Below are 27,015 nucleotides of genomic sequence, written 5' to 3'. Positions count from 1 at the left end.
CATGGGCATGAAGATCATGCACAACCAAACTGCTAAGGAGACCAAGGAAAGAATCCGGCCCTTCCCCATGAATATTGGCTTGATTGGCTGTTATCATGACCAGGAGCCAGCATTTAATCTTCACTGTGTACTCAGACCCACACAGCTCTACACACCAACCCCACCCTCAAAGAAACACCACAGGAGCAAATGCAGAGAGGACAGTGCAATGAGACTCAGATGGCCACTGACCTTCCAAATACTGGGTTCAGTTGTTTAGGGATGTATTTGTCCCGGTCTTTGATTTCAGTTTTGCCAAGCTTGATCACAATGTAGGGATCTGATTTGCCATCTGGATCAGCTGGACTAAGATTAAATGCCTGGAGAAGAGGGGAAAAAAAAATCCTTCAGTCCATTGGTTCTCAACACTGTGCACAGGGACTGTCTGGGAATTTTAAGAAATACTGATGCCTGAGTTCTATCCTAAACAATTGATGCTTTTGAACTGTGGTGTTGGAGAAGACTCTTGAGAGTCCCTTGGACTGCAAGGAGATCCATCCTAAAGGAAATCAGTCCTGAATATTCACTGGAAGGACTGATGCTGAAGCTGAAACTCCAATACTTTGGCCACCTGATGCAAAGAACTGACTCATTTGAAATGACCCTGATGCTGGGAAAGATTGAGGGTGGGAGGAGAAGGGGATGACAAAGGATGAGATGGTTCGATGGCATCACCGACTCAATGGACATGAGTTTGAGTAAACTCCGGGAGTTGGTGATGGACAGGGAGGCCTGGCGTGCTGCAGTCCATGGGGTCACAAAGAGTTGGACAGGACTAAGTGACTGAACTGAACTGAACTGAGTTCTATCCCCAGATATTTAATTGTTTCTGGACTTTGAGATTTTTTAGACACTTCCTAGATGATTCAGCCAAGTTTAGGAACCACCGTGTAGCCTTTCCACTCGGCTGTTAAAAGTTTCCAGCTGTGCTCAAGTCCTGCTTTCTCTGGAGTTGTCTCCCCAATGGAAAGCACTGGTTGGCACAGAGTAAAGAGGAATCTCCTGGATGAGGAGGCAAAAGGCATGAATCTGAGTTCCAGTTCTAAGCAGTCATGTGATCTTGGAGAAAACAAGTCATCTCTTTGAGATTTGTCTGTAAAATTATGGGCTAGACATAAAAGCTTCTCCTAAAACCAGTTGGCTTTGAAATGCATGAGCCCGTCAGTCTTGCACTGAGCACTGGTCAGCTGAGTAATGATCCATTTCCATCAGGGAGGACCAGGGTAGGGAGATGGTGAGGAAAGATATGGAAAAGATGGAGAAACTGCGGAGTTGAGAGCTGGATAAGAAACAGTCTTATTTTTAGGACTCTATCCTACAGACAGAAAGGCACAAGCACACAAAGCCATATTTTCAAGGTTGTTCATTAGAATATTGTTTAATGATGAAAAATTGTGAACAACTTATATGTCAATTACTTAGGCAGAAACTCAATCCAAAATTGGCCCTTCCCCATTTACTCTCATCACATCGCCAAATTTATTTTTGTTGAAGTATAGTTGATTACATCACCAATTTTAATTCTTTATGTGGCAGTTATCTCTAACATTTATCTTGCTTATTTATCTGTCTGTGGTTATTTTTATACCCTCCTAATCCTCATATCATCTCCAGCTAGTTATCTCCATGAGAGCAAGAGTACTATCTGTCTTGTTCATTACATTATCTCCAGGATTTAAGATAGGGTCTTCCCAATTTTGATGAGTGAAAATGAATGGATACTATGTTAATTCAGTAAAACACTAGGTAGTTACTAAGAGGAATGAAAAAGACCTATATGAAGTGATCTAGAAAAATGTTCAGGTACATTACTAACTAAAGAAAGAAAATATAAGATCAACATGTAATGCATGAAGTGGGATATATATAAATAAATACCTGGATTTATATATTTATATACATATAAATATATACCTGGATGTAGTTGTAGACAAATGTAAATACATAGAGATGTGTTTGGATAAGAAGCTATTTCTGGGGATGGAATTGCAGAATTGAGCAGATTTGATTTCTTTCTCCATGCAACTTTTAAGTAGTATAATTTTTTACTTCTTTGGTATTTTTATTAAATTAAGAGATTTCAAGATTTAAATTATTTAGGTAATTAAATCAGTGTGAGAAAGCAAACCACACATAATCACTGTTACTGGAAATGTCAAGGAAAAACATAGGCTGTCCATAGTCTATCCTACACCCTAAAACTCAGGGCTGACACTCTCTGACTCTTCATTTGTTCAAGCCCCGCCTGTGCTCAAGTTTCAGCCCCAGCCCTCCTTCCTCCATGCTGTTTCCTGAGCAGGAACCTGATCTGCATTCTAGAGGGTCCCTGTATATAAATATAGATATATACATACACATATGCATGGACGTATGTATACACATAAAAGCGTGAGGCAGGTATCTGCTAAATGAATACACCAATCACAATCTTCTCCAGTCTCTGTGATCCAAGAGATCTCTCCCTCTCCTCCCTCCTATACAGATCCTGTGTTCTATTTGATTCATGAAAAAGATGGCAGGGTTTTCTGTAGGGAGGAAAAATAGGTGTGGGCAGTAAGGTTTGAAAATGCTGCTAAAGAATCAAGCTGTTAAATCAATTTCTTTGCTTCTGTAATTCTCAGAGCATTCAGCGTGCTAATGAGCTTTATGTATCTCAGGGTTTGGACAAGGGAAATGAATTATTATTTGCACAATATTTCCTCAAATTTATTTGAATGCATGGTCTGTTTCCTGAGGAATGCACATTAATTATCTCTCCCAAGACATGAGTGATCTCTTGAACAAAATTTTGAGATTTATCTAAATTCTCCTGTGGCTGAGTGTTTAATATAGACCACTGGCATTGCCAGTAACACTTTACAAGTACTTCTCATCTTTCCAACTAGATTGTGACTTCCTTGAGGGCAAGGACTGTTTTTGTTTGTGTTTTTTTTTCCCATCACAGCATCCTTAGTGAGTAGAACATGCCTCACACGTGGTGGTCATGGTGATGATGACAGCGCTACTAATAATGAGGGAAACATGAGAACTGCATGATGGAAAGGGTACATTTCATTCTACCTTAGCATTAAAGAATAATTCATCTTTGTTTTATGTTTCATTTCAGTTTCTTAAAAATATTTTATGCAATGTAAGCAAAAAGTTAATATGCAATAAGATGGCTATAAAGCAACTCCAAGGTCAGGAGATCAATACAAATACACGAACCATGAAAGTCGAGCACACGGTCACTTTGATCAAGCACCCAATTTGGCCCCAGGCTTCCTGGCAATCAGGCTAAGAAGTTTCACAGCGAAATATCAGTGCCCTCACTATCAGAACGGAAGCCTAGGGCAGATAATAGTTTTCTTGGAAGTATACTGGAAATGAAATGTCTGACTGAAGCAGAGCAGAGGCATAGTTGGGTGGGAGCAGGAGGCTTGAGCAGTGGCGGCTGCCCTGTTCTGCCCTGGTTCTTTTCACTGGCTGACTTGCCTGTGAGCTTCCTGCTTCAGTGCTACTTGGTTCTCTTCTCAGCTAGCATCCAACCACAGAGAGCAAACAAAGCTACACAGAGTGGTCCTGTCAGCTTGGGAATATTTTCGCTGAGTGAAAAGCCAGCAAATGTCCATGTTACCAAGCAAACTCTATTGTTATTTAGTTGCTAAGTCACATCTGACTCTTGGCGACCCCATGGACTGCAGCCTGCCAGGCTCCTCTGTCCGTGGGATTTCCCAGGCAAGAATACTGGAGTAGGTTGCCATTTCCTTCTCCAGGGGATTTTCCCAACCCAGGGATCGAACCTGCATCATCTGCATTGCAGGTAGACTTTACCTGTTGAGCCATCAGGGAAGCCCAACCAAACTTTATACCCCTTATTATGGACAGTGTTGTGTTTTCTCAAAATCCCTGTGTCAAAGCCATAACCCCTGATGTGACTGCATTTGGAGACATGGCTTTTAGGGAGCTAATTAAGGTTAAACAAGGTCCTAAGGGTGGTGTCCTAAACTGATAGAACCAGTGACCTTACAAGAACAAGAAAACAACATATCTCCCCTCCTCTCTCTGCCTCTCTCCTTCTCTTTGTATGTGTGTCTCTTTCTCCCTCACACACAGACACACACACACAAACGCACACACAAAAGAAAGGCTTGTGAAGACACAGCAAGAGGGTGGCCATCTACAAGCCAGGAGGATACACCTCACTAGAAACCAGCTCTGATGGCACCTTGATCATGGACCTCCAGCTTCCAGAACTGGAGAAAAGGAATGCTGTTTATACCACCCAGTCTATAATACTTTGTTGTGACAGCTCTTGGAGATTCAGACAACCCCTCAGAGTAAAGGAGGATGCCTCACCGCAACAATGTACACCCTAATCAGGACTTTGACAGGGTGGTTGGGTGGAATCCCTTGCTGAATTCTCAGCTGTCCGCTGTCCTCGATGCTGGAATCCTCCAGGCTTTTGTAGATGCAGAAGGAGCCCTGGAACCACAAAGCACCACCGGTTGAAACAGGATGATGATATGCTCCACTGAAAACCATACAGGGCATAGTGCTGGGAATGAACCACAGCCTGGGACCCAACAGGACCTGGGGTAGCTCTACCCTTGCCCCTGGGTGTCCTTGGGCAGTTCATATAACCTCCCTGCATCTGCACTTCTTCATGGTACATCAGTGAATCAGTGTTGGTACAGCAACACCCTTCTCAGTGGGCTGTTATATGAGAAACATGAATAGGAGCATCAGATGGGGTCCTGAGTGCCTTTTACATGCAAGATGCTAAGCTAGCATTTTCTCTCATTATCTCATTCCATTCCGACTGCAGTATTTCTATTTTTAGATGCTGCAATGGAGGCTCAGGGAGGTCAAGTACTGCTCAAGATCATGAAGCTAGTTGGTATCACAATGAGGAATTAAAGTCCAGATTGGCAAGCTGCAATGCCCATGTGATTTCCAACACATCTCTTTCATATAAAGGGCCCAGGCATGCAGTAGGTTCATAGCAAGTGTCACCTATTACTTTGTGAGGCTGACACCATAAGTCAGCCAGATGAAGGGCTTGTGTTGTTTGATCAGTTTAATCATTCAGCTGGTAGGTTTGTGTCAATCAAATATTTGGGAGGCCAGGGGTGGGGAAAGGAGAGCAAAACTCAGTGATCTTTTTAGGTAATGACTCTGGTTCCTCATGTTCCACAGATTGAGCTCCAATCCACTTTACCGGCCACAAATCAAATAGTTTAAAAGACTAGAGCTTGGTGTTGTGGAATTCTAGAAAGGGAGGGTCTTGCAGAGAGATCAAGGATTTTCCTTACACACATTGCACCCCACAGTCCCACAGAATTAAGTCATATCTGATATTTATAGACAGGAAAGCCAAATAAAAGAGTTAACTTTGGAACCTGCCTTAAACTTTCCTATGACTCGGTCTCCATCGAGGCCTTGGTCATCTTCCATAGACTTGCCTCTGAGCAGGTCAAAGGTTTTCACCCAGTCTTCAAAATTGTTGAATTCACTCTCGAGATCCCCATCATATATCTATAGGAAGAAGGGAGGAGAGAGTGCTTAGAGGAAGGAAAGCCTAAGATTGATTTAATGGAAAAATGTCAAGATTCTCCAAAACCAGTCTTCCTATACACCTCTTGGAAAAACCTAAGAGGGACTGTTAATTTATCTTTAGCAAAATAAGAAATATGATTGACTTGACATTCCTAGAACTAGCTACCACTCTGAAATATATAAAACATTTCCAATAAACTTTCAAATTCTAAGAACTATAGCTAAATCAAAGTTTTTAAAAAATGTAATATATAAGTATAAATGTGGCAAACTGTTTTATAGCTAATTGATGTCACTGATTTTCAGATACAGATTGCCATATTTTGAGGATATTCAAATTAAAAACTGTTCATTAAACATTTCATTCTTAAAGCATATGAAGTGATGGAATATTTGCTTTTATTATAATGCATATAGCCGTGAATTTTCCAAGTAGAAAATTACATGTATATTTTAGAAATGGAAAACTGAATTGAGTTTTTGGTTTAGTGATATAATTGGATCACTTCTTCAAATTTCCCATCAAAGTAACTTAGCTAAATTCAGTATCTAGGTACATAATTTTCGTACTCCCAATTTTCATATCCATCAGTTTGCCTCTAGCTAACAACCTCTGGCTAATGTTAGGATTGGTCTGATGGAGCTGACTTTAGTAAGAGCTAAAACTCTTGCTATTTCAAGTCTGTGTACATCTGCATGATGATGTCAAGCCCCAAGAAGTGAGCCCAGGGGAACTCACACACTGTAAATTACGTTGCTGGATCCAGGCTAGCCAATATAAATTATGCCCCTTCTCAGTATGGGCATGCAGAAAACAGAAGAAGAACAAGCTCTACTATCTTGGCTTGCATGCTCGTCAGTTTGTTACTTTGCATCAGTGATTATAACAAAGACAAAGCAAGTCAGTTCAGACAAAGGCATTCTGAAGTTGACTGAAGGACTAAAAGGACCCCCCTTCTGAGTTTCCCGCCCTAACCATGGCCAAGGTGGCTGTGTCCACACACCTGCAAGACGGCCAGGTTGGGGATTTCATCTTCTTTGGGTTTCTTCTTGAGTATTTTGTCTTTCTTCTTCTTTGGGCTGTCTATATTTACCACTACCTCATCTGGTTTCGCCTCTGTGGATATTTAGTGGAAATGGTTAGACTTCTTATGGCTGTTTAGATGAGAAGAGACAAGGTCAAGCTTCCTCTTTTCCTTTGCTCTGGCATGTGTATGACCCTTCTTTTAAAAAGGGAATAGACTTCCCTGGTGGCCCAGTGTTTAATCAGGGGGAACAGTTTCCATCCCTGGTTGGGGAACTAAGATTTCCCCATGTTAGGTGCACAGCAAAAAAAAAAAAAGGAGAAATTGTAACATTTCATTGTAGGATTTCTGCCCTGAGTCCTACAGACCATGCACTGCAGGAGCAGAGGAGATTCCACTCAAGTATCAGGGCAATGTCAGCAGATGCCTGGGGCTAGCAATGTGCTGGCCTTCCTGCCACATGCAAGAAATCATTATACTAGGCACAGAGAGGGTGAGTAATTTGCCCAGTCACCCAGCTAGTAAAAAACAGACCCAGGATAAAGTGACACCAAAGCTTGAGATACATTCCCCCTCAGGTCTCTTTAGGACCTTGAGAATTGTCTAGTTCAGCAACCTCAGTCTCAGGACTTCTCTGGTAGTCCGGTGGCTAAGACTGCTCTCCAGTGCTGGAGGCCTGGGTTTGATCCCTGGGTGGGGAACTGGATCCCGTATGCTACAACTTAAAAAAATATCCCACATGCCACAATGAAGATCAAAGATCCTGCATGCTGTAAGTAAGACCTGGTGCAGCCTAATAAATAAATAAAAATAATAAATATTAAAAAAATATCTTCAAACTCAAATAGGTTAATAGTCTTACACAAAGTCACAAATGTACTTGGAGAGATTATTTGGTAATTTTTTAGGAGCAAGTTCTGGAGAAAAATCACCTGAGACAGACTTCTAGCTCTGATATTTTCTAGCCAGATAAACTTCGGCAAGTTGCACAACCTCTTTGTACTTCTGTTTTACTATCTGCAAACCAAGATACTATTGCTTATGTCCTGGGGTTGGTCTTAGAATTAAATATGCTAATAGGAGTGGCCTGAGGAACTGAACTTGACTCTGGTCTTCTTTTGTGTTATCAAGCAGCACTCGGTGTTCCTGTTGTTTTAGGCCAAGACCTACTGTTGGCTTACATCAAGTCTGTGGTCATTTCAAATCCCAGGGCTCTTTCATTTGAGCTTCTGCCAAACCAGCTCTATCCAATCCTTGTCAGCTGAGTTTTGGAACCTCAATCCAGGTCACCTCTCTTAAAGTTTATCATGTTGGTTTTGGCCTGCCATCCCAGTTTGTTTCTATTTTTACCCTGCTGTTTCTGCATGAAGACTTTAAGGTAGAGACTTGAGCCAATGGATCTACTTCAGCACTGAACTGAACTCAGGAGACCTGAGATCCTGGGATCTGGTTTCTGTCCAGCTCAAATCAGCTACACAACCTCTTGAAAGCGCTGTCATCTTCCTAGGATTATTTCCTCACTTGGGAAATGAGGGCATTGGGCTCCAAGGTTGCTCTCATGGCTCCCGTTTTATCATTTTCTCACTTAAATGGCTTTATGCTGCATTTACAAGTCCCCAGAACAGCCACTCACCTGTGTTAGCTTTTTGTTCCTTGGAATTGCTCTCCTTTTCCTTTGAGAAAAGAGGGAAACAAGATGATGACACTCTCACATCTCATTTATTAACCCAGACTGCTAACAGTTCTCATTGAATTATCTCAGCCCTCAGCATTTTAAAAGAATATGCAAATGGTCCTTAGTAGCCCCCAGAGGAAGCCTCACTGTTAAGGCCTAGGACTTAAGTGCAGGGAGCCGCCCTGCCTTAGAGAAGAGGTGCCCACACACCCAGGACCAGGGCCACCAAGCCTGTCAAAGTCCTTGTCCTCTAGGTGTAGTCTCCTCTCAACCGCTGGAAAGGCAACCCCTCTGCCCGCTGTTCCTCCACATCCCTGGAGCATCACCCCGATCGGCATCTGTGAGTTTCCCTGCTGACATTTTGGGTTGCTGGGTTTGTGCTGGGATTGCGGAGCTTAACAGAGAAAGAGGAAAGGGCTGCACACTCACCCAAAGGGCTAGCGCCCACTCCAGCAAAAGGAGGGAGTTTAGAGGCAGGGACTAACATTTGGTTGTTTATTTATTTAACTGTATATCAATATTCATGGAGAGTCCTGGATGAAGAAACATGGTCCATGTGTCTTTTTGAGTTATGGTTTTCTTAGGGTATATGCCTCATAGTGGGACTTCTGGTTCATATGGTAGTTGTATGTTTAGTTTTTTTAAGGGACCTCCATACCATTGCAGCACTATTTACAACAGCCAGGACATGGCTAACTGTCCATCGACAGATGAATGGATAGAGAAGATATGGTACATATATACAACGGGATATTACTCAGTCATTAAAAGGAATGAAATTGAGTCAGTTGAAGTGATGTAGATGAACCTAGAATATGTCATACAGAGTGAAGTAAGTCAGAAAGAGAAAAACAATTGTATGTTAATGTATATATGTATATGGGCTTCCCTGGTGGCTCAGATGGTAAAGAATCCACCTGAAATGCAGGAGACCTGGGTTCTATCTCTGGATTAGGAAGATCCCCTGGAGAAGGGAACGGCTACCCACTCCAGTATTCTGGGCTGTATAGTCCATGGGGTTACAAAGAGTTGGACATTGACTATATATATAAGACTTCCCAGCAGGCTCAGCGGTAAAAAGCCCACCTGCCAATGAAGGAGCTGCAGGTTTGGTCCCTGGGTCAGGAAGAGTCGGACATGACTTAGTAACAAAACAACATCAACCCATACATGGAATCTAGAAAAATGGTACTGTTGAATCTATTTGAAGGGCAGGAATACAGGCTCAGACATAGAAAATGGACTTGTACACACAGTGCAGGAATTTTGGGGGTGGGGACAAACTGAGACAGTAGCATTAACATATGTACACTACCATATGTAAAACAGAGATAGCTAGCAGGAAGCTGCTGTGTAACACAGGGAGCTCAGCTCAGTGCTTTGTGATAAACTACAGGGGTGGGATGGGGAGGGTGGGAGGGAGGTTCAAGAGAGAGGGAATATATGTATACATATAGCTGATTAAGCAAGTTTGAGCAAACTCTGGAAGATTGTAAAGGACAGGGAAGCCTGGTGTGCTGCAGTCCATGGGGTTGCAAAGAGTCAGATGTGACTGAGCGACTGAATGACAACAATATAGCTGATTGACATTGTTGTATAGCAGGAACTAAATCAACACTGTAAAGCAATTATACTCTAAAAAAAAAAATGGGAAAAAAAGAAATACGATCTTTCCAAATAAAGAATCAGAAGACTTCCTATTCAATAGAATGTGATGATAACATCAGAATAAATTTCCTTTCCATTTTCACTCAAGGATGAGAAGTCTTACCAAATTCAGCCACTGAGCTTTTGCCTAAATCTCCAGACCCACTCCCCACTGGTTCTCTGACTTTATAACTCAATTCCTTTCTTATTCCAAGTGCATGAGGCTCTGCTGATTATTGCCATTTGCTAAGGCCAAGACCCCAGCCTTTACTTTGATAGTTTCCCCCATGAACTTAGAATCTGGCTGGAGAACGCTTTAACTTGGGTGTCTTTAGGTGAACCTGAAGCCCCCTTCACTAATGCCCACCTGTCTAGAGACCCTATTTCTCCTGGCTGGACCTGCCTGAGGTGGGCAGATTCTCTGGATGCCATGATAGACATAACATCCTGCCAGCATCTACAGCAGAGCCTGTGTCCTAGGGCCAGCTCCAGCCAGAAAGTAAGGAGTTTGCAGTTCTGGATCCTGGTCCTTCCAGGCTTGTACCCTTCAGCAGTTAACAGAACCACACCCAAGTAGAGCCGATCTAGAGTGGAACCGAAAAGAGGGACTAATGCAGGATTTTAGAGGGGGGTGGGAAAGGGTGCTGTGTGTTTATCGAAGCACATGACTGTCACAGCCAAGAAAGAACCTGCCTTCTGTGCTTTCTTCAGGGAGGCATAGTATTTTGACCACCAGTCAATGACATTTTCGGCCGATTCATCCGCTATGGTCCTCTTTCTCCTTTTAGTAGACCTCCGGGAAGGTTTCCTGGCGTCCTGTCAAGGAATGAGGGATGGATTATTAGTTCGGTGGCAAGAATCTGTATGCTGGTGGGTGAGCAGTTTACTAAGGAAGAGGATTCATGGGTACCCTCAGGAGATGGATGGAGGTATCGGCAGGTTTTGTGATTACAGCTCCCCGTTCCCCTTAATAAATAAAAGTTTAATAATCTGTCATCCATTCATTTGGCATTTATTGAGTAGTTATGAGATATATAACATGGATGATATGGGAATCTAAGGGTTAGACACAATCCCCACCTTTGAGAAGTTTTGACTTGAGTGGAAGAGACAAGCAAGCTACATGATACAACGTGGTATAGTGGAAAGCGAATGAACTTCTAAACACAACATAAACAAAAATAGAAATTTTGTGATTCTTAGTTTCCTCAGCTAGGAACAATGATACCTGCTCACTTCACTGTCATGAGGATTAAGTGGCATAATGTAGATAATCCCCCTTTAGCATCATTTCTGATCGGAACAGGTACAAATACATGACACCTACAACATAAGTGACTGGGAGATGGAGAGGCAGTGTGATGTACATACAGCAGAAAGTAGGCATTTAGGGAGAAGACAGTTGTGTCAGGGAAGATTCATCATGACATTGTAAGCATCATTTGTTTGCTCTCGTCTCCTGGCTACCTACGATGTACCAGGCACTCTATCTGGTACAGCAGATCCAAAGATATATTTTTTTTAATTAATTTATTTTTTATTGAAAGATAATTGCTTTACAGAATTTTGTTGTTTTCTGTCAAACCTCATCATGATAGAGATATTTTTTAAAATCATCTTTGAACTGGTGAAACCCACAGTTTTATGGTGGCATAAACACTTCAACTGAGATTTGCAACACAAGTGATAGGTACAATGCTGGTGGGATGGAGAGAACCCTGTGGGTTGTCAGAGAGTCGCAATGAGCCTGGATGAGATGGGAAGATTCTGAGAAAATATCAATTCATCTATCTCACTCTGCCTCTTATTTCAGCTTTTACCATTTGCTGGGTGGGCCCTCTCTTAGGACTTTCTCAAAACTGCTTTCTTCTTTGAGTCAATTGGTAGATACAAAAGGATTTTGCATTCAAAATTATGACTTAAAAGATTACTCCTGCCCCCGTTTTATGGTCTTGTATACTTATCTATCTCCCCTTCCAGAATCTCAGCTAACTGAGGATAAGTCTCATTTCTATTTAGAATCCAGAAGATGCATCTTTTTGGTCCCATGAGATGTTATACAAAGTAGGTTGTAGGTTCAAAATATTTGTGGAATAAGCCTAGATGAGGAAATCATTTTCTTTCCAAGCCAATGAGTAGAGAAGTATTTCTGTTCAATTAAATACGATGTCACATCTGACTAACACTTTAATTTCACATACACTGACTTATCTGACTCTACGACAATGCCGTGAAGTGGGTATCAGTGTCCCCATTTTACAGATGAAGAAACTAATGCTCAGAAATGTGAAGTTTCTTGCTGTGGTCACACAACTAATAGGTGGGAGGATTAGTATCTAGAACCTCGTCAGCAAATTCTAATGTGCCTTGTATATATGAAGACGGATAACATTCTGACCTTAGCTCTTCCATCTTTTGGTGGCTCCTGGGCTGCAGGTTTGTGTTCTGGCTCCAGCATAGGGGACGAGTCAGGGATGTCAGTCAGGTTGGCTGCCTGAACCTGGGCTGAGTCAGGTACCACTGTGGGAGGCGGCTCAATATCCACAAAGACATGATCTTTTGGTTGCTCCTGAGTGGAGCTGAGGGTCTCAGATGGCTCAGTGTCAACTGATGAATCTGAAATATCTGAAACGAAAGGACATTGGATCAGGCAACTTGGCTACAAACAATACAGGGTGATCATTTCAAGGACCCAATACTGGCCATCAGACAGATCAGGATTCAAATATGACAAGTTCCTAACAACTCTGAGCCTCATTTTCCATACTTATAAAAGGACAGTAAAAATATCCATGTCTTTGGGAAATAAATGAGATCATGATGTAAGGTGTCTGGGGCATAATTGGTCATCAACAAATGATTGTACTTATTATTAATCCCTCAGAATAATTTTAAATAACCGCAGTTATAGGAGTCATATTTATCAAGATTTAGTGGACAGATCCTCTGTGTTGATCACCCTCTCCCACTGTGTTAACCAGGGGAAACCTTAGAAACTCCAGAGGTCTGTGAACTCCCGAAGTGTTGGCAGAACTCTGGCCACATGAGTGCATGTGCATAATAGGGAGCCTGATATAGACTGGAGTATACTTGAATAGACTGGCATAGACTAGTGTAGACTGATGTAAACCAGTACTGCTCTCTGGAGCACACTCTGGAAGTACTTAATAAAATTACATGGGAGCCAGTAATCTCACTACTACACAGGATTCTCCCTCAGTGAACACACACAGGATGTCCATCACAACGTTGCAGAAGTGGGGAGCTGGAGGCAGCCCAGCGGTCCAATATGAGGGGAAAATGAAACCAATGTAGGGTAGATGCACCAGATCGGGGTAACAAGTGAAAGTAACAATAGCAACATGGATAGATCTTAAAACATAGCTTTGAGTGATGAAAGTGGAAAACCACGTGAATATTATATAATATATGTTATCATATAATATATGTTAATTAAATAGATTTAGATTTTACAAGCATCGGCAGTGGGGGAAACGCAGTGGGGAGGAGGCTGGGAATAAAGCATGGAGGGGCCAGTGAATATAATGAGAGCAATCTTGCAGAGACCAGTGATGCCTGTACAGCAAGAACCATATCACCCAATGGACTCGACCCTGCACCTGGATCCCAAACAGAAGAAATTCCAGTAATATCAAGCAAAGAAAATGTCAGGGAGTAGGGGCAGGAGGGGAGGAGGGGATGGCAACCCACTCCAGTCTTCCTGCCTGGAAAATCCCATGGACAGAGGAGCCTGGCGGGCTATAGTCCATGGGGTTTCAAAGAGTTGGACACGATTGAAGCAACTTAGCACTCACACATGCAGGGGCAGAAGGGAGTTCAAGTCACAAAGAACCCTCCTTAGAAGAGTTGACCCTGATGTCAGGCTTCAGGTCAGAACTTGGCAGGTAAGAATCAAAGGGAACCACAGGAGCAAATTCTTCAGAAAGATCCATTTGACCTTGGGGCATTTGTTTTGTGCTGGGGTCCCAAGTGGGCACCTACAGGTACCACAACTTTGTAGCCCGCAGCTCCAGGATCTAGAATCTTCCTACCTTTCCCACCTTGGGCTCCGTCCACCTGTGAGGTGAGGCCGAGGGACTCCCTGGATTTACACAAAAACTGTTTTAAGCAGTTGATGGTGTAAGTGCCCACCAGGGTGCTCCTCCCGAAAGCTCTCCAGTCCACCACGCAGATGCTTAGGGGTGGGTGCAGAAGCTCGTTCTCAGGCAGTTCCTGCAGGGAGAGATGAGGCTGAAATGGGGTATGACCTGAGCTGACCTGTCTGGGAGCAGGACCAAAGCCAACCAGGCACCCATCCTTCCTCTGAGCCTGCCTTGCCCTATCCCTCCGGGTCACGCCTGCAGCTGTCCAGAGTCTGGAGCACTGTCTTCTCAAGTCAGAGAGTCATTATGCAACATATGAGGGATGGCACTAACAATTCAACCCACAAATAAACTGCAAAGATCACACACTCCCCAAGTCTCTATGGCAGTTGTCTTCAATCCTCTTTGTCATTGTTTATCCAAATTCTCATCTCAGAGAAATACAGATCCAGGATATAAAACAGATGAAAGCTGAGCCACTTAAGATGGAGCTGAGGGACCAGCGTCCCATCCATTTCTTTACCCTGGTGACCTCCCCCACTCCAGGCTCAACAAAGCCTGGTGTGGAAGGTTCGAAAACACAGTACCCATTCTTTAATTCTAGTCATGGCTCAGACAGTAAAGAATCTGCCTGTAATGCAGGAGACCTGGGTTCAATCCTTGGGTCAGGAAGATCCTTTGGAGAAGGGAATGGCTACCCACTCCAGTATTCTTTCCTGGAGAATTCCATGGACAGAAGAGCCTGGTGGGCTATAGTCCATGGGGTTGCAAAGAGTCAGATATGACCGAGCGACAAACACTCTACTAATAGAAAATCTGTGTCTATTGGAGCTGACTGGGTTAGACAAAGCAAACTTTGACTTCACAGTTAGTTCCAAATCAGAGCATAAAACAGTACTGAAATAAACAAAAAGCACAGGTATCAAATATCACTTTAGAAGCGTAAGTTCAAATGAAAACTGGTGAGATGCTATGTACAAATAATTTTTAAAACATCTGACAGTAAGTTTTGTGACAGTATCTTCCAGGCCAGTGGTTCTCAAATGTCAGTGTATATCAGAGTCTCCTACAGAGCTTGTTAAACCAGAGTTGTCTGGGCCCCAGCTCACCCCTAACAGACTGATTCAGTGTTCCTGGGGCAGGACCTAAGAATCTGCATTTATAATAAGTTCCTGGGTGATGGTGATGAATTGGGGCCACACTTCAGGGGCCACACTTCAGGAACCACTGTCAACCTGCTTTGATTTACTAAATGATTGACACCTGGAAGCTTTAAAAACAAAATGACAACAAAAGTCTGTCTTATCTCATTCTGACATTCCGGCTTTTCACCGAATTAGACTGTTGTTTCTTGTGAGTAGTGGACACCTGAAACTCTAACATCCCCCAAATTCATGAAGGGGCGAGTTACATCTTAGGGAATGAAGGGAGTGAGCATGAAGGGGCCTGGGGGTAGGGGGAGGGGACCCGCACCACTTCGAAAGCATCTGCCTGGACATTGAAGTTTGGGTTGTTCTTGTAGCTCTGGATCACACAGGACTTGACGCCGCGTCCACCACATTCGATGAGGACCTGGGGACGATCCACCGAGAGGAGCTGCACCTTCTTCATTTCTCGGACTCCCCAGAAGAGAACCTGAAGAGAGAACGGTTAGGACTGTCACTCAAAGGCCCGGGGAGGGGTCAGCAGCTGTGGCTCAGGGGTAGGAATGTCAGGTGCCCCAGCCCGGGAACCACAGTGTGTTCTTCCAGGAAGGGATGGTGCGGCTCCTCGAGGGCTCTCTCTGAGCAGCTGTGTCTCCCCCCGGACCCCACCAGTCCCCTCACACAACACAGCGGTGATCGCAATGCACCAGTGCCCTTAGGCCCAAAGAACAGCCCAATCCTTCCCAGCCCCCTACCTCCACGCGGTATTTACTCAGCACTGGCCGGATGCTGGCAGGAACAGGGTAGGTCTGGGTGACATCGGGTGGGTCTAAGGGAGGGAGCCCTTGCAGCCCAGACGCAGGGACCTACCATACAGATCAAGGCTGGTTAGAAATCAGGAGAGGCAAGAAAAATGAATGCTGCCACACAAACTCACCTCATGAGAAAGACTGCCACTGTTTTAACCAAAGGAGTATTTCTGGCTTAAAATGTAAATCAAGACGATGCATTTTTATCACAGTTTCTTACTCAACAAACACATTCATTCATGAGGGTAATCCAGCATTTAGTGAGCACTTAAAATGTGTCAGGAGTTAATAGGTTCATAAGCTTTCAGTGAGCTCACAGTAGAGAAGGGAGGCAAAAAAGACAAGTAGATGGAGCCTCATAACCTCATCAAATGGCACGGGAACTCCAGCTGTGGAATGGCAGAGGGACTCTGATAGGATTCCAACCTCTGAGACTTCACTATTCCCCTAGTATGCACTACAGGAGATTCAGTCAACCACACAGACACTACATCATAATCAGTGAAACAGAAAATGAAGTCTTCTGGAGGCAGACCTCTGGGACGAAGGGTGTCATTTCCTGTGCCTTTGGAGTGAATGAAACTGCAGGAAGGCAATCACTGTGCTTTATTGAACTCTCACACAAAGGAATTAGAAAGTCTCCTATGGAAAGGGCCTTCTCCCTGGGTGAGCCACCGTGCATTACCTTCAAGACCCAGCTCAGCGCACACATCTTTTAAGAAGACGCCGCTGATTTGGTCTCAGCCACTGGGGCTTCCCAGGTGGCGTTAGTGGTAAAGAACCTGCCTGCCAATGCAGGAGACCTAAGAGACGTGGATTCGATCCCTGGGCAAGGAAGATCCCCTGGAGTAGGAAATGGCAACCCACTCCAGTATTCTTGTCTGGAGAATCCGATGGACAGAGGAACCTGGTGGGCTACAGTCCATGGAGTCACAAAGAGTTGGACATGACTGAAGTGACTTAGCACACAGCACACACACAGAGCCATTCTACCCTTCAGTCCTTGGCACACAGTGTGTCTTCTCAGTAGGCTGAGTGCAGACTTTAGTGTACTGAGTCCAGAAACCAGGCTCTGCTGTGTGACCCTGCCTGAGTCCTTTCCCTTCTCTGGGCCTCAGATATTGGACCAGCTGACCCTTGCTTTGGAGCTGGAGGTTTTCCTCATAGGGGAGTTTGTCTGACTTGGCCAAGAGGAAGCCTTTGTTTACTGAGTTTCCTTCTCAGACCCTCAAGTGATGCTCCAACTCTAATGGATTCTTGATAAATGTTTATTGGCTGACTGACACATTAGCTCCATATGCTCGAAAAAGTCTAATTGCTCATCAAAACCTGCAAACTACAAACATATCACCATTTCTTTTTTGCAGACATATTCTAGCTGGCAACAGCAGATGCGGATCAGTTAATTAGAAAGAAGCCCAGAAAAAAAAGGCAGCAGTCACTGGGAATGCCAAGTAGACTCAAGATAATGAAGCTGCAGAATGAGCCAGACCAGAAAAAGAAGCTGGGAAAAGATGATGTGAACACTGCCTGGTGGTGAGCTATCCAGGCTGCAAAACATCACCTCTCTGACAAAGCTAATATTCCTGTGGTTCCAAAGATAAAGCCACAGAACAGCTATGATGGTGGCATAGGATGGTGCTGTTACATGCGCTTTGAAAAGTACCATGTGTATGGTCATTTTGGGGCTGCTGAGATGTCGACCTGGGAAATGCCCTAAAGAAGCTCATTCCAGAAGCACCTCAATGATGCCCTTAAGAGTTTAAGCTGCCCTGCTGGCTCAGACAGTAAAGAAACAGCCTGCAATGCAGGAGACACGGTTAGATCCCTGGGTCAGGAAGATCCCCTGGAGAAGGGAATGGCTACCTACCCCAGTATTTTTGCCTGGAGAATCCCAAGGACATAGGAGCCTGGCAGGCTACAGTTCGTGGGGTCTCAAAGAGTCAGACATGACTGAGCGACTAAAACTTTGAAGGATCCCACAGCATGGTGGAGGTTGAGTGACTTTGCTCCCAGGTTTTTCAGAGTGAAATGGGTTGGCTGCGGGCCTATAAAACCACATAGTGTACGGTTACTCAGCACCTGGGACCAGGGTATGATAAAGAACTGTTACGAAGGCAAAGTGCAAAGGATCAGGATAAGTTGGTCCAAAAGCCAGACTGTTCTAATATCCCAGGACATATCTAACAAAACAGGACCTTGAAGGAGTTCCAGCTGCAGGACAGGACAGGGGACCCAGGCACAGACTTTAAGGGGGTGCCACACTTGGAGTCGTGTAGGACCCTAGTCTCAGTTCCTGCCTATCTGAAAAATCACTGATGCTCGGAAGCCTTGCTCCTTTCTCTGTCTCCCCCAGCCCATCATCCACACCTCCATTATCCCTCATTCAGTATAATAGCTGGATACAAGTCTTGCGTGTCATCACTTATCAGCTGTGGAATGTGAAATAGTCACACAGTGTCACTGAGTCTCAGTTCTGTCATATGTAAAGATAATGATATCTGATTCATGAACTGCTGTGAAGAATGGATGAGGCAGCATGCAAAGCACTTGGCAATGCTTTCTGGCACATAGTAAGTTCTGTGGGAATAAAAGTAAACTGGAAATTGACAGACCTTTGCAACGATTAAGGCTCAACTTTCAATCATCTTAGTCTCCAATGGTACACAGGTGCTCAAGGACTGCTAGCTCCTGAAACTATCCCAGAAGGATATTTAAATCCCCTTTCAGGTCTTGTCTTAAATGCCACTTTCTCAGGGAGCCTTCCCTGGATGCCTAAAGTGTTAACTCTGCCCCCTCCCACAACACCCACATCTGCTTCATATTTCCTGTGCTTTCCCTTTCTCTTCAGCATTTACCACACTGCTGCTATGTTACAATTTACATAGTGTTGTCCATTATCTTCCCTTCCCTAAAATACAAGTCCCATGAGGTCAGGGAGTTTGTTTTATTCATTGATGAATTCTTAGGAATGTTCTGGGACAAAATAGATACGCGATAATATTTACTTAAGTGCACGAATGAATGGGTGAAGTAGAGCTTGCCTTCAAAAACTACAGATTAAGGGAGACAAGCCTGTAAACAATGGACTTTATCAAAGCCTGGATTAAACAGAAAAAGAGGCAAAGTGACATCAGTTGGAAGAGAAGAAAACATTCGATTGAGGTGGGGGAGGGGGAAAGCGTCCTGGAGGAGGCCACTCTGGTCCTGAATGGTGGTGATGATCAGTTTCCTAAATAGTAAGTAGAGTGCAGGGGTCCAGATGGGCAGAGTAGGGAAACATTTCGGAACAGGATGACAGTGTGGCTAGAAACAGAGGAGGATGTTTGTGTGGTGAGGTCTGAGAATTCAGAATAGTCCGCTGTAAAGAGGCCACAGTATGTGCAGAGTAACTGTGCTGACATGTGAGACTGAAAAAGCAGTCTGAAGATAAATTAATTTGGGGAGAGCTTAAATGCCAAGCTATGGACACCTGACATTCTCCTAGGGGCTACATTTTCTTTTCATGAAATATTAAGAGTTGTCATGCAAAAAAAAATTTTTTTACTCAAAAACATTGGATTTTCAAAGAAGCATTTCAAAAGTTTCTTCGTAGCTGACTTCTCAGAGTCTTCACTATGGTAATGGGCATTTCAAGGCCCCAAGAGGCATATATAATACAATGAAGAATTTCTCAAACTTTCTTTTAACTGTAGATCCCCTGGAGGAGGTCATGGCAACCCACTGCAGTATTCTTGCCTGGAGAATCCCATGGACAGAGACACCTGGCGGGCTAGGGGTCATAGGATCACAAAGAATCGGAGATGACTGAAGCAACTTGGCAGCAGCAGCAGCAGAGGAACTCATGTTCCAAAAATACAGACTTCAGGAAAGTTTCTTGGAGGTGAGAAGCAGACAGACATTGATCATTTCTTAAGAGGAGAGTAGTATAGGGAATTGTCTTCTTGAAGGAATGTGGAGAATTGAGTGAACAAGAAAAGAGGAGTAGGTTAGGAGACCAGGAAAGAGGCAGGTGGAACAATCCTGATGAAAAGGAGGGTCTATGGGAACCAGGGACAATCATCTGGCTAGAACAATTGGCCTAGGCATGGATATAGACCCAGAGTGAAGAACTATATTTGAGTCCGAATTCTCAAAGCAGAGAGTCTGGGAGAATGGGGAGGGAGGGGGGAGTGGGCCAGGACTGAGAGGACGGGGCAGCTAGCTGGGTAGGGGAGGAAAATGGATATAAGGAATTCAGTCTGGGGCTTCGAAGAACCCAGGTACCAAACCCTTTTTCTGAGACAGGGCAGCATTTCAGTAATGGAGAAGGAGAGGCTGGAGGTAAACCACTCACAGATAGACACTGAGAGCCACAGGTGACAATGAAGGAATTTTCCAGCTCCTGCCTGCTCCGCTTGTATGAGACCCACCTGCTGAGACAGTTGTGTTGATGATCAAATTACTTTTTGGACAAGGAATCAGCTGAGAGGAAGTCCTAATGAAACCCTAATGAATTGTGTCGCTTAGGTTGCTTGCCTCTGACAAGGCTGCCTCCATCCACCCTGCTGTCAGGAAGCAGTAGGATCTTGCACTAGTCCACCCGGCTCATCGCGGAGGGAGGGAGGGAGGGTGGATCAGAGGTGGGACCATGGCATTGGGAGAAAACCCAGCCTTCAGAGAACCTGTGGGGATCCGCTGGTCCAGCCCTCACTGATGGATTAGGGCAGCAGTCCCCAACATTTTTGGCACAAGGGACCGGTTTTGTTGTGGAAGACAATTTTTCCATGGATGGGGGGGGTGGTTTGGGGATGATTCAAGTGCATGACTTTCATTGTGTACTTTATTTCTAATCTAATGCCACCACTGATCTGACAGGAGGTACTAGTCTATGGTCTGGGAGACTGGGGGACTCCTAGATTAAGGGACGTCCTTCAGGAAGATTTGTGCAGTGAAAAGAGCAGTTGACTGAATCCAATCCAGCCAGACTTGAACCTTAGCTTTCTGCATGTAAAATGAGAGCATTATACTAGAGCTGGTTTACTCACATCAGTCCCTCTTCTACCACTTAAAAAGCAGAGACATCACTTTGCTGACAAAGATCTGTAGAGTCAAAGATACAGTTTTTCCAGTAGTCATGTACAGATGTGAGAGGTGAACCATAAAGAAGGCTGAGCTCCAAAGAATTGATATTTTCAAATTATGGTACTGGAGAAGACTCTCGAGAGTCCCTTGGACTGCAAGGAGATCAAACCACTCAATCCTAAAGGAAATCAACCCTGTATATTCATTGGAAAGACTGATGCTGAAGCTGAAGCTCCAATACTTTGGCCACTTGATGCGAAGAGTCAACTCATTGGAAAATACCTTGATGCTGGGAAAGATTAAGGGCAGGAAAAGAAGGGGGTAACAGAGGATGAGATGGCTAGATAGCATCACTGACAAAATGGACATGAATCTGAGAAAACTCCAGGAGATAGTGGAGGACAGAGAAGCCTGGCATGCTGCAGTCCATGGGGTTGCAAAGAGTCAGACATGACTTAATGACTAAACAACAATAGCTACCACTTTTATCATTTGTGCTGTTATCTAGTAAACATTTTCATTAGATATCATTTCATTTTCAGAAAAGAAACTTCAGGTTGCTAAGTAAAACAAAAGCCACTGGCCATCAATGGAAAGTAACTTTAAAAAGAAAATCAATGAAAACAAAACAATGTTATTGGAATATGTCATGTGTAGTATTTCTTAAACTTTTTTTCACTCTGTCTGGAGGGGCTGCTGTTCCAACAAGTAGATTCAGGGAAATGTTCCTGTAGATAATATTGATGTTTTTTTTAGGGGCATTGAAACTGAAGCCTGTGCTTCCTTAAAAAGGAAGGTTGCAAGTTGAAAGAGGGATTATACACAGATGGGCATGAGACTTTCTTCTAAAAGTAGTTAGAAGGATCAAAACAGGCACAGTTTCATTTGCAACAACATGGAGAGACCTTGAGAGCACAGTGCTAAGTGAGGTAAGTCAAAGACAAAGACAAACACTGTATGACATCACTTTTACATGGAATCTAAAAAGTTAAAAACCACATAAACAGAGAGTAGATTGGTAGATTGACAGGGGTGGGGAGGTGAGGAAAGTGAGCAAGGGTGGTCAAAGGGCACAAACTTGCAGTTGGAAGATGAGTAAGTTCTGGGGATCTAATGCACAGCGTGGTGACTATGGTTACAATACTGTGCTGTACACTTGAAAATTGCTATGAGAGTAGATCTTAAAAGTTCTCTCTCTGTCACTCTCTCTCTCTCTCTTTCTCATACAAACACACACACACACACACACACACAAGGTTAACTATGTGAAATGATGTTCATTAACATTATTGTGGTAATCATTTTGCAATGCATACATATATAAAATTACCACATTGTCTATCTTAAACTTACACAAAGTAATATGTCAATTATATCAAAAAACCTGGGGGAAAAAAAAGCAAAACTCCACCAATATCAATTCAACATTACTTAATACTTTACTGGATTGTGACCTAAAATCACTCATGGACAGCCTAAAATCACCTGGACCCTCACTTGAGGAAAGACTGGACTAGCTGGTTTTGAAGGTCACTCGTTCAGTGCTAACAGCAGTTAACATTTCTGCGCAGCACACATCTATCTGCTGAGAGCTGGTTCTATTAAACTTTCATCTGATTGGGCATCCTGGAATCCTAGAGCCTAAGATTTGTAACACAAAGATTTCACCAGCCCTCTTCTCCTCCCCTCCTAGACTACAGTCATTGCAGAACTGAAGCTGATGCCTGGGTTTCTGCTACTGTGGCCCTTTAAGAGCTTGTCTAGTCTCAGTTCCCCTGACAGATAGATTGTTCTTTCTCCAAGGCAGCCACTACAGCATTAAAAAGTTCATCCTTATATGGAGCAAAAACCAGACCACAATCAAAGTCTGATTAGCTGTACTTCAGAGCTCATCTCTATAGTCTTAAGCAATTCCCAAGCTGCACGTGTGGGCAGTGTGGATTTGAGTACAAATGTGTCTAACCCAGTAGCTGTACCCTTCCTTTTATACTCTCCAGTCCCTCCAGCTCTTCGGGGAATTGGATCCTAGGCTCCAACCTGCCATATCAAGTAAGCCATTGCCTTTCTATCCAGCTCACTTTCTTCACCTGAAATAGATGGGACTAGACTAGGTCCATCTAGTCAAAGCTATGTTTTTTCCAGTAGTCATGTATGGATGTGAGAGTTGGACCATAAAGAAAGCTGAGCAGTGAAGAATTGATGCTTTTGAACTGTGGTGTTGGAGAAGACTCTTGAGAGTCCCTTGGACTGCAAGGAGATCCAACCAGTCCATCCTAAAGGAAATCAGTCCTGAATATTCATTGGCAGGACTGATGCTAAAGCTGAACCTCCAATACTTCAGCCACCTGTGATGTGAAGAACTGAATCATTAGAAAAGACCCTGATGCTGGGAAAGATTGAGGGCAGGAGGAGAAGGGGATGACAGAGGGTGAGATGACTGGATGGCATCACTGACTCAATGGACATGAGTTTGAATAAACTCTGGGAGTTGGTGATGGGCAGGGAGGCCTAGTGTGCTGCAGTCCATAAGGTCGCAAACAGTCGGACATGACTGAACGACTGAACTGACTGAGATATTCTGCTTTACTATTCCATGGTATAATAATATTAATAATAATAAAATAGGTAGCATTTGTTACATGTTGATTTCACACCAGGCACTTTAGGGAGATTAATTATCATCTCCAGTTTTGCAGGTTAAACAGAGAGAGACTAAGTGGCTAACCCAAGGTCGCACAGTAGTAAGTGATGGGAACAAGATCCATACCCATGGGATCCACCTCTAACACCCTCCCTCTTACTCGCTTGCTGTGTCTTAGGATTGCTTGCTTCCTAGTTTCTGCACCAGGTGAGATTTTTCTAACACTGGGATTTCTGGAAAACAGGCTTTCCTAGAGAGGGACTGATCTGATCCAAAGGGCAGGTACCATCTCCCCCCAGTGAATGGGATGGTCAGGGAGAGAAACCTCTCTGATGCAGGCTCACCGGGTCATTTCTTCCCAGGTCCTCTCTCTGTCCCATTTGGTCCTTGATGATTCAACCAGACTCAGCTTCCCTCCTGAAGTATCCTGCCTATGATTGCTGAGAAGTTCTCCCTAGATGCATGTTCATAAATTCCCCAAAGTCTTAGTAGGACAGATTAGGAACTTGAGGTCTTTGGGAAACTTTGTGATACAGTGTAAGCAGCAGAAGGCTTTAAAGGTCTGAAGTTCGGCTCTCAGTTCAACCACCGACTAGCGGCCTGATGAGGTAAGTCAGTCAATTACATTAATCTTCAGTTTACCATCTGTAAAATGGGAATCATAATCCCTACCTCAACAGGATTGAGGGAGATTTCAGTGTGATGAGAGGGATGTAAGGCAGCAACCACAACACGGGGCACATGGGAGCATCCACAAACATTTGCTCCCTTCCCCTTTCATATCCTCATATGGTTTGTATGGAGCATAGGGCTTCTCAAGCTCTGCTGGCCAAATCCACAAGGACCTTTCATCCTGGGACTCTGACTTGCAGCACAGGGGCTCTGGGAATAGCTGGTCACCTGAGTTCTTAAGTGGTATCTCCCGGATCCCCAGAAGGAGCTGTCTCCAGACACAGGACAGCAGGGAGGGACTGGGCACAGAGTGATGGACGTGCACCTCTCGTGAGGCTGCTTCTCTGGCCAGGTAGACTAGATGGACGGCTAGTGCAGATGTCACTTCTGGTTCACTTACCTGCAGGAGTTCAAATACAGCAAGGAGGTCCCCTCCAGAGAGGTTCCCGCAAAAGATGGAGTGATAGCACAACCTGGGGGGCTCGTAGTCCTGGTCAGCTAGCTTCACCACAGGAGCAGCCACAGTGGCACCCAAATATTCTGGCTTCCCCTAGGGCAGAAAAGATAAGAATTTTTGTCCCTGGTGGTCACCTATCTGGTGCCTCGGTGTGATTTTGTAGTTAATCTTCACAAAACTGTCAACCTCATGTCTTCCTCCAACTACTGTCTCACTGTCTTCTTCTGCTAAGCCCCTCTAGTCCCTTTCCATAGGCTCGGGGGGCAATGGAATCTATCTGGGCTCCCAGGGAAAACTCTAAGGTCATCTCAGGGGCTTCCTGGCTCAAGACCATCTTAAGGGTTATCTCTTTTCTCAGTGTATTGAGCTCAGTGGAATGAAGATAATCACCCAGGGTAGACTGAAAGGGAAAAGAAAAATAAAGTGCCAGCACACATTCTGAAAGATCTCTAGGGCAGGGCACCATTGTGGTTGAGAACACAAGTTTGAAGTCCAGGCAAACATGAGTCGAAGACACCAAATCTACTACTTTCTAAATCTCTGGTCTTGGACCATTTACTCATTTTGATTCTCATGCTTAAAAAGGGGTTAAAAGTACATTGTTTTGAGAGCAAAAGTAGGGTACTGTGCATGTTCCCTGCACACAACATCACCTAAGGGATGGGCAAACCACCTAAGGACAGTCTTACCCTCTCCCCATATAAGGAACAAGTTCACTCCTCCTTCTCAGGGAGCAAGTCATCAAGGGAATCTGTTGATTCTCACTCCCATACTGCTGCAGCAGGGGCCCCAGTAAAGGCTTGCCTGAATTTCTTTTTTTAAAAAAGGTACATTGTTTATAGGGCCATGACGATTAATGTAATAATGTATGTGCTTTGCACAACAGCTGGTAAACAGTCAGTGCTCAGTGGCAATCCACTCCAGTATTCTTGCCTGGAGAATCCCCATGGACAGAGGAGCCTGGTGGGCTACAGTCCATGGGGTCACAAAGAGTTAGACATGACTGAGCAACTAAGCACAGCACACACATAGTAATATGATGGTGATTAAAGATCAGCATGTTTAAGTAATAGAGCAATTCTGCCCGATTGTTCTTGGTAGTAAAAGAGTATTAGAATGGCTTTGTATGTAAGTTTCTTGAAGAACTATTTGATGGTGTATCTCCTGTCTTTTCCTAGTGCCTGCTCCCAGTTCTGGTTCCACCCCAAGCAGCCTGGGGTTGGAGCATGGGGCTGCTTTGCTGTTTATCTCAAGAACTGCTGTGATATAAGCCCCAGGCAGGCAGGATTGCCTATTTTATTCACTGCTATGTTCCCTCGGAGAAGGCAATGGCACCCCACTCCAGTACTCTTGCCTGGAAAATCCCATGGACGGAGGAGCCTGGTAGGCTACAGTCCATGGGGTCGCTAAGAGTCGGACACGACTGAGCGACTTCACTTTCACTTATGTTCCCTTGGCACAGGGCAGGAACTCATCCGAGCTCTTTTTGATCCAAGAGTGAAAGAGCTTTCACTCTTGGATAAATGACCTCCAAGTCCAAGGACAGTGCCCATATTCTCTTTGGCTGAGGCTGGGTTTTAACACCTGTGCTGCTTCATTGCCTTTGGACTCATGAACCAGCATTTGCATTCCCGGCTGTAAAAGGAAGTGGGTGAGGGGAAAAACAAACAACGAAGCTGCCTGCTGATATCCAATGGTACTGTCAGACCTGTTCTGGGGATGAGTGGAGTTAGGGCAGCTGGATATGAAATGAATGATCTGCTGCATAATTATTTTGTCCATAATCCTAGCTCAGAAAAACTAACTTAAAACGAGCCCTGGAAACAAAAGAGTAAACATTAACTCAAGCAACCTGCATGCCAAATACAAATTCATTTCTTACAGAGCTGGCAGACTTGAATGAGGGCACAGGCACTGGGTAACGAGAGAAAGCTTGAGACTGGAAGCCAGGTCCTGGGGAGTCAGAATCTAAAATTTGATCATCACCATGGGATTGTGATGGCTGCTGCCCATGGGTGTGAACAGAATCTTTTGCACATCAACACATATCTCAAGGAAGAAAGTGCAAAAAAAAGTTCATATTTTCTTTTTATCCTACATTTTCTTTTCCTTTAGATGTGAGAATGTAGGCTTGCTTTTCTGGACAGAGTTTGGCTTGGGGTGAGGCCCAGGAAGGCAATCAATGAATGGAGATCTAGAA

The 27,015-nt window shown here is 44.1% G+C and overlaps 1 protein-coding gene across 1 annotated transcript in view; it reads right to left on the bottom strand.

Moving 5' to 3' along the window:
* Nucleotides 1–27,015, bottom strand: part of FER1L6 (fer-1 like family member 6) — a 144,447-nt gene that overhangs the window by 32,092 nt on the left and 85,340 nt on the right. The window contains exons 23-33 of the mRNA XM_081498956.1: nucleotides 24,759–24,908; nucleotides 15,928–16,038; nucleotides 15,501–15,662; nucleotides 13,977–14,157; nucleotides 12,323–12,549; nucleotides 10,618–10,740; nucleotides 8,236–8,275; nucleotides 6,582–6,694; nucleotides 5,425–5,556; nucleotides 4,378–4,503; nucleotides 232–359 (exon numbers count right to left, since the gene is read on the bottom strand). Of these exons, the coding sequence (XP_081355082.1) occupies nucleotides 232–359; nucleotides 4,378–4,503; nucleotides 5,425–5,556; nucleotides 6,582–6,694; nucleotides 8,236–8,275; nucleotides 10,618–10,740; nucleotides 12,323–12,549; nucleotides 13,977–14,157; nucleotides 15,501–15,662; nucleotides 15,928–16,038; nucleotides 24,759–24,908 (1,493 nt within the window). The remainder of the gene's footprint in view (nucleotides 1–231; nucleotides 360–4,377; nucleotides 4,504–5,424; nucleotides 5,557–6,581; nucleotides 6,695–8,235; nucleotides 8,276–10,617; nucleotides 10,741–12,322; nucleotides 12,550–13,976; nucleotides 14,158–15,500; nucleotides 15,663–15,927; nucleotides 16,039–24,758; nucleotides 24,909–27,015) is intronic.

The sequence above is a fragment of the Giraffa tippelskirchi genome, chromosome 6 (genome assembly GCF_054371585.1).
Source record: "Giraffa tippelskirchi isolate mGirTip1 chromosome 6, T2T-mGirTip1v1.2.pri, whole genome shotgun sequence".
NCBI lineage: Eukaryota > Metazoa > Chordata > Mammalia > Artiodactyla > Giraffidae > Giraffa > Giraffa tippelskirchi.
Note: the sequence above shows the minus strand (reverse complement) of the source record. Positions and strands in the feature narration are given on the sequence as shown.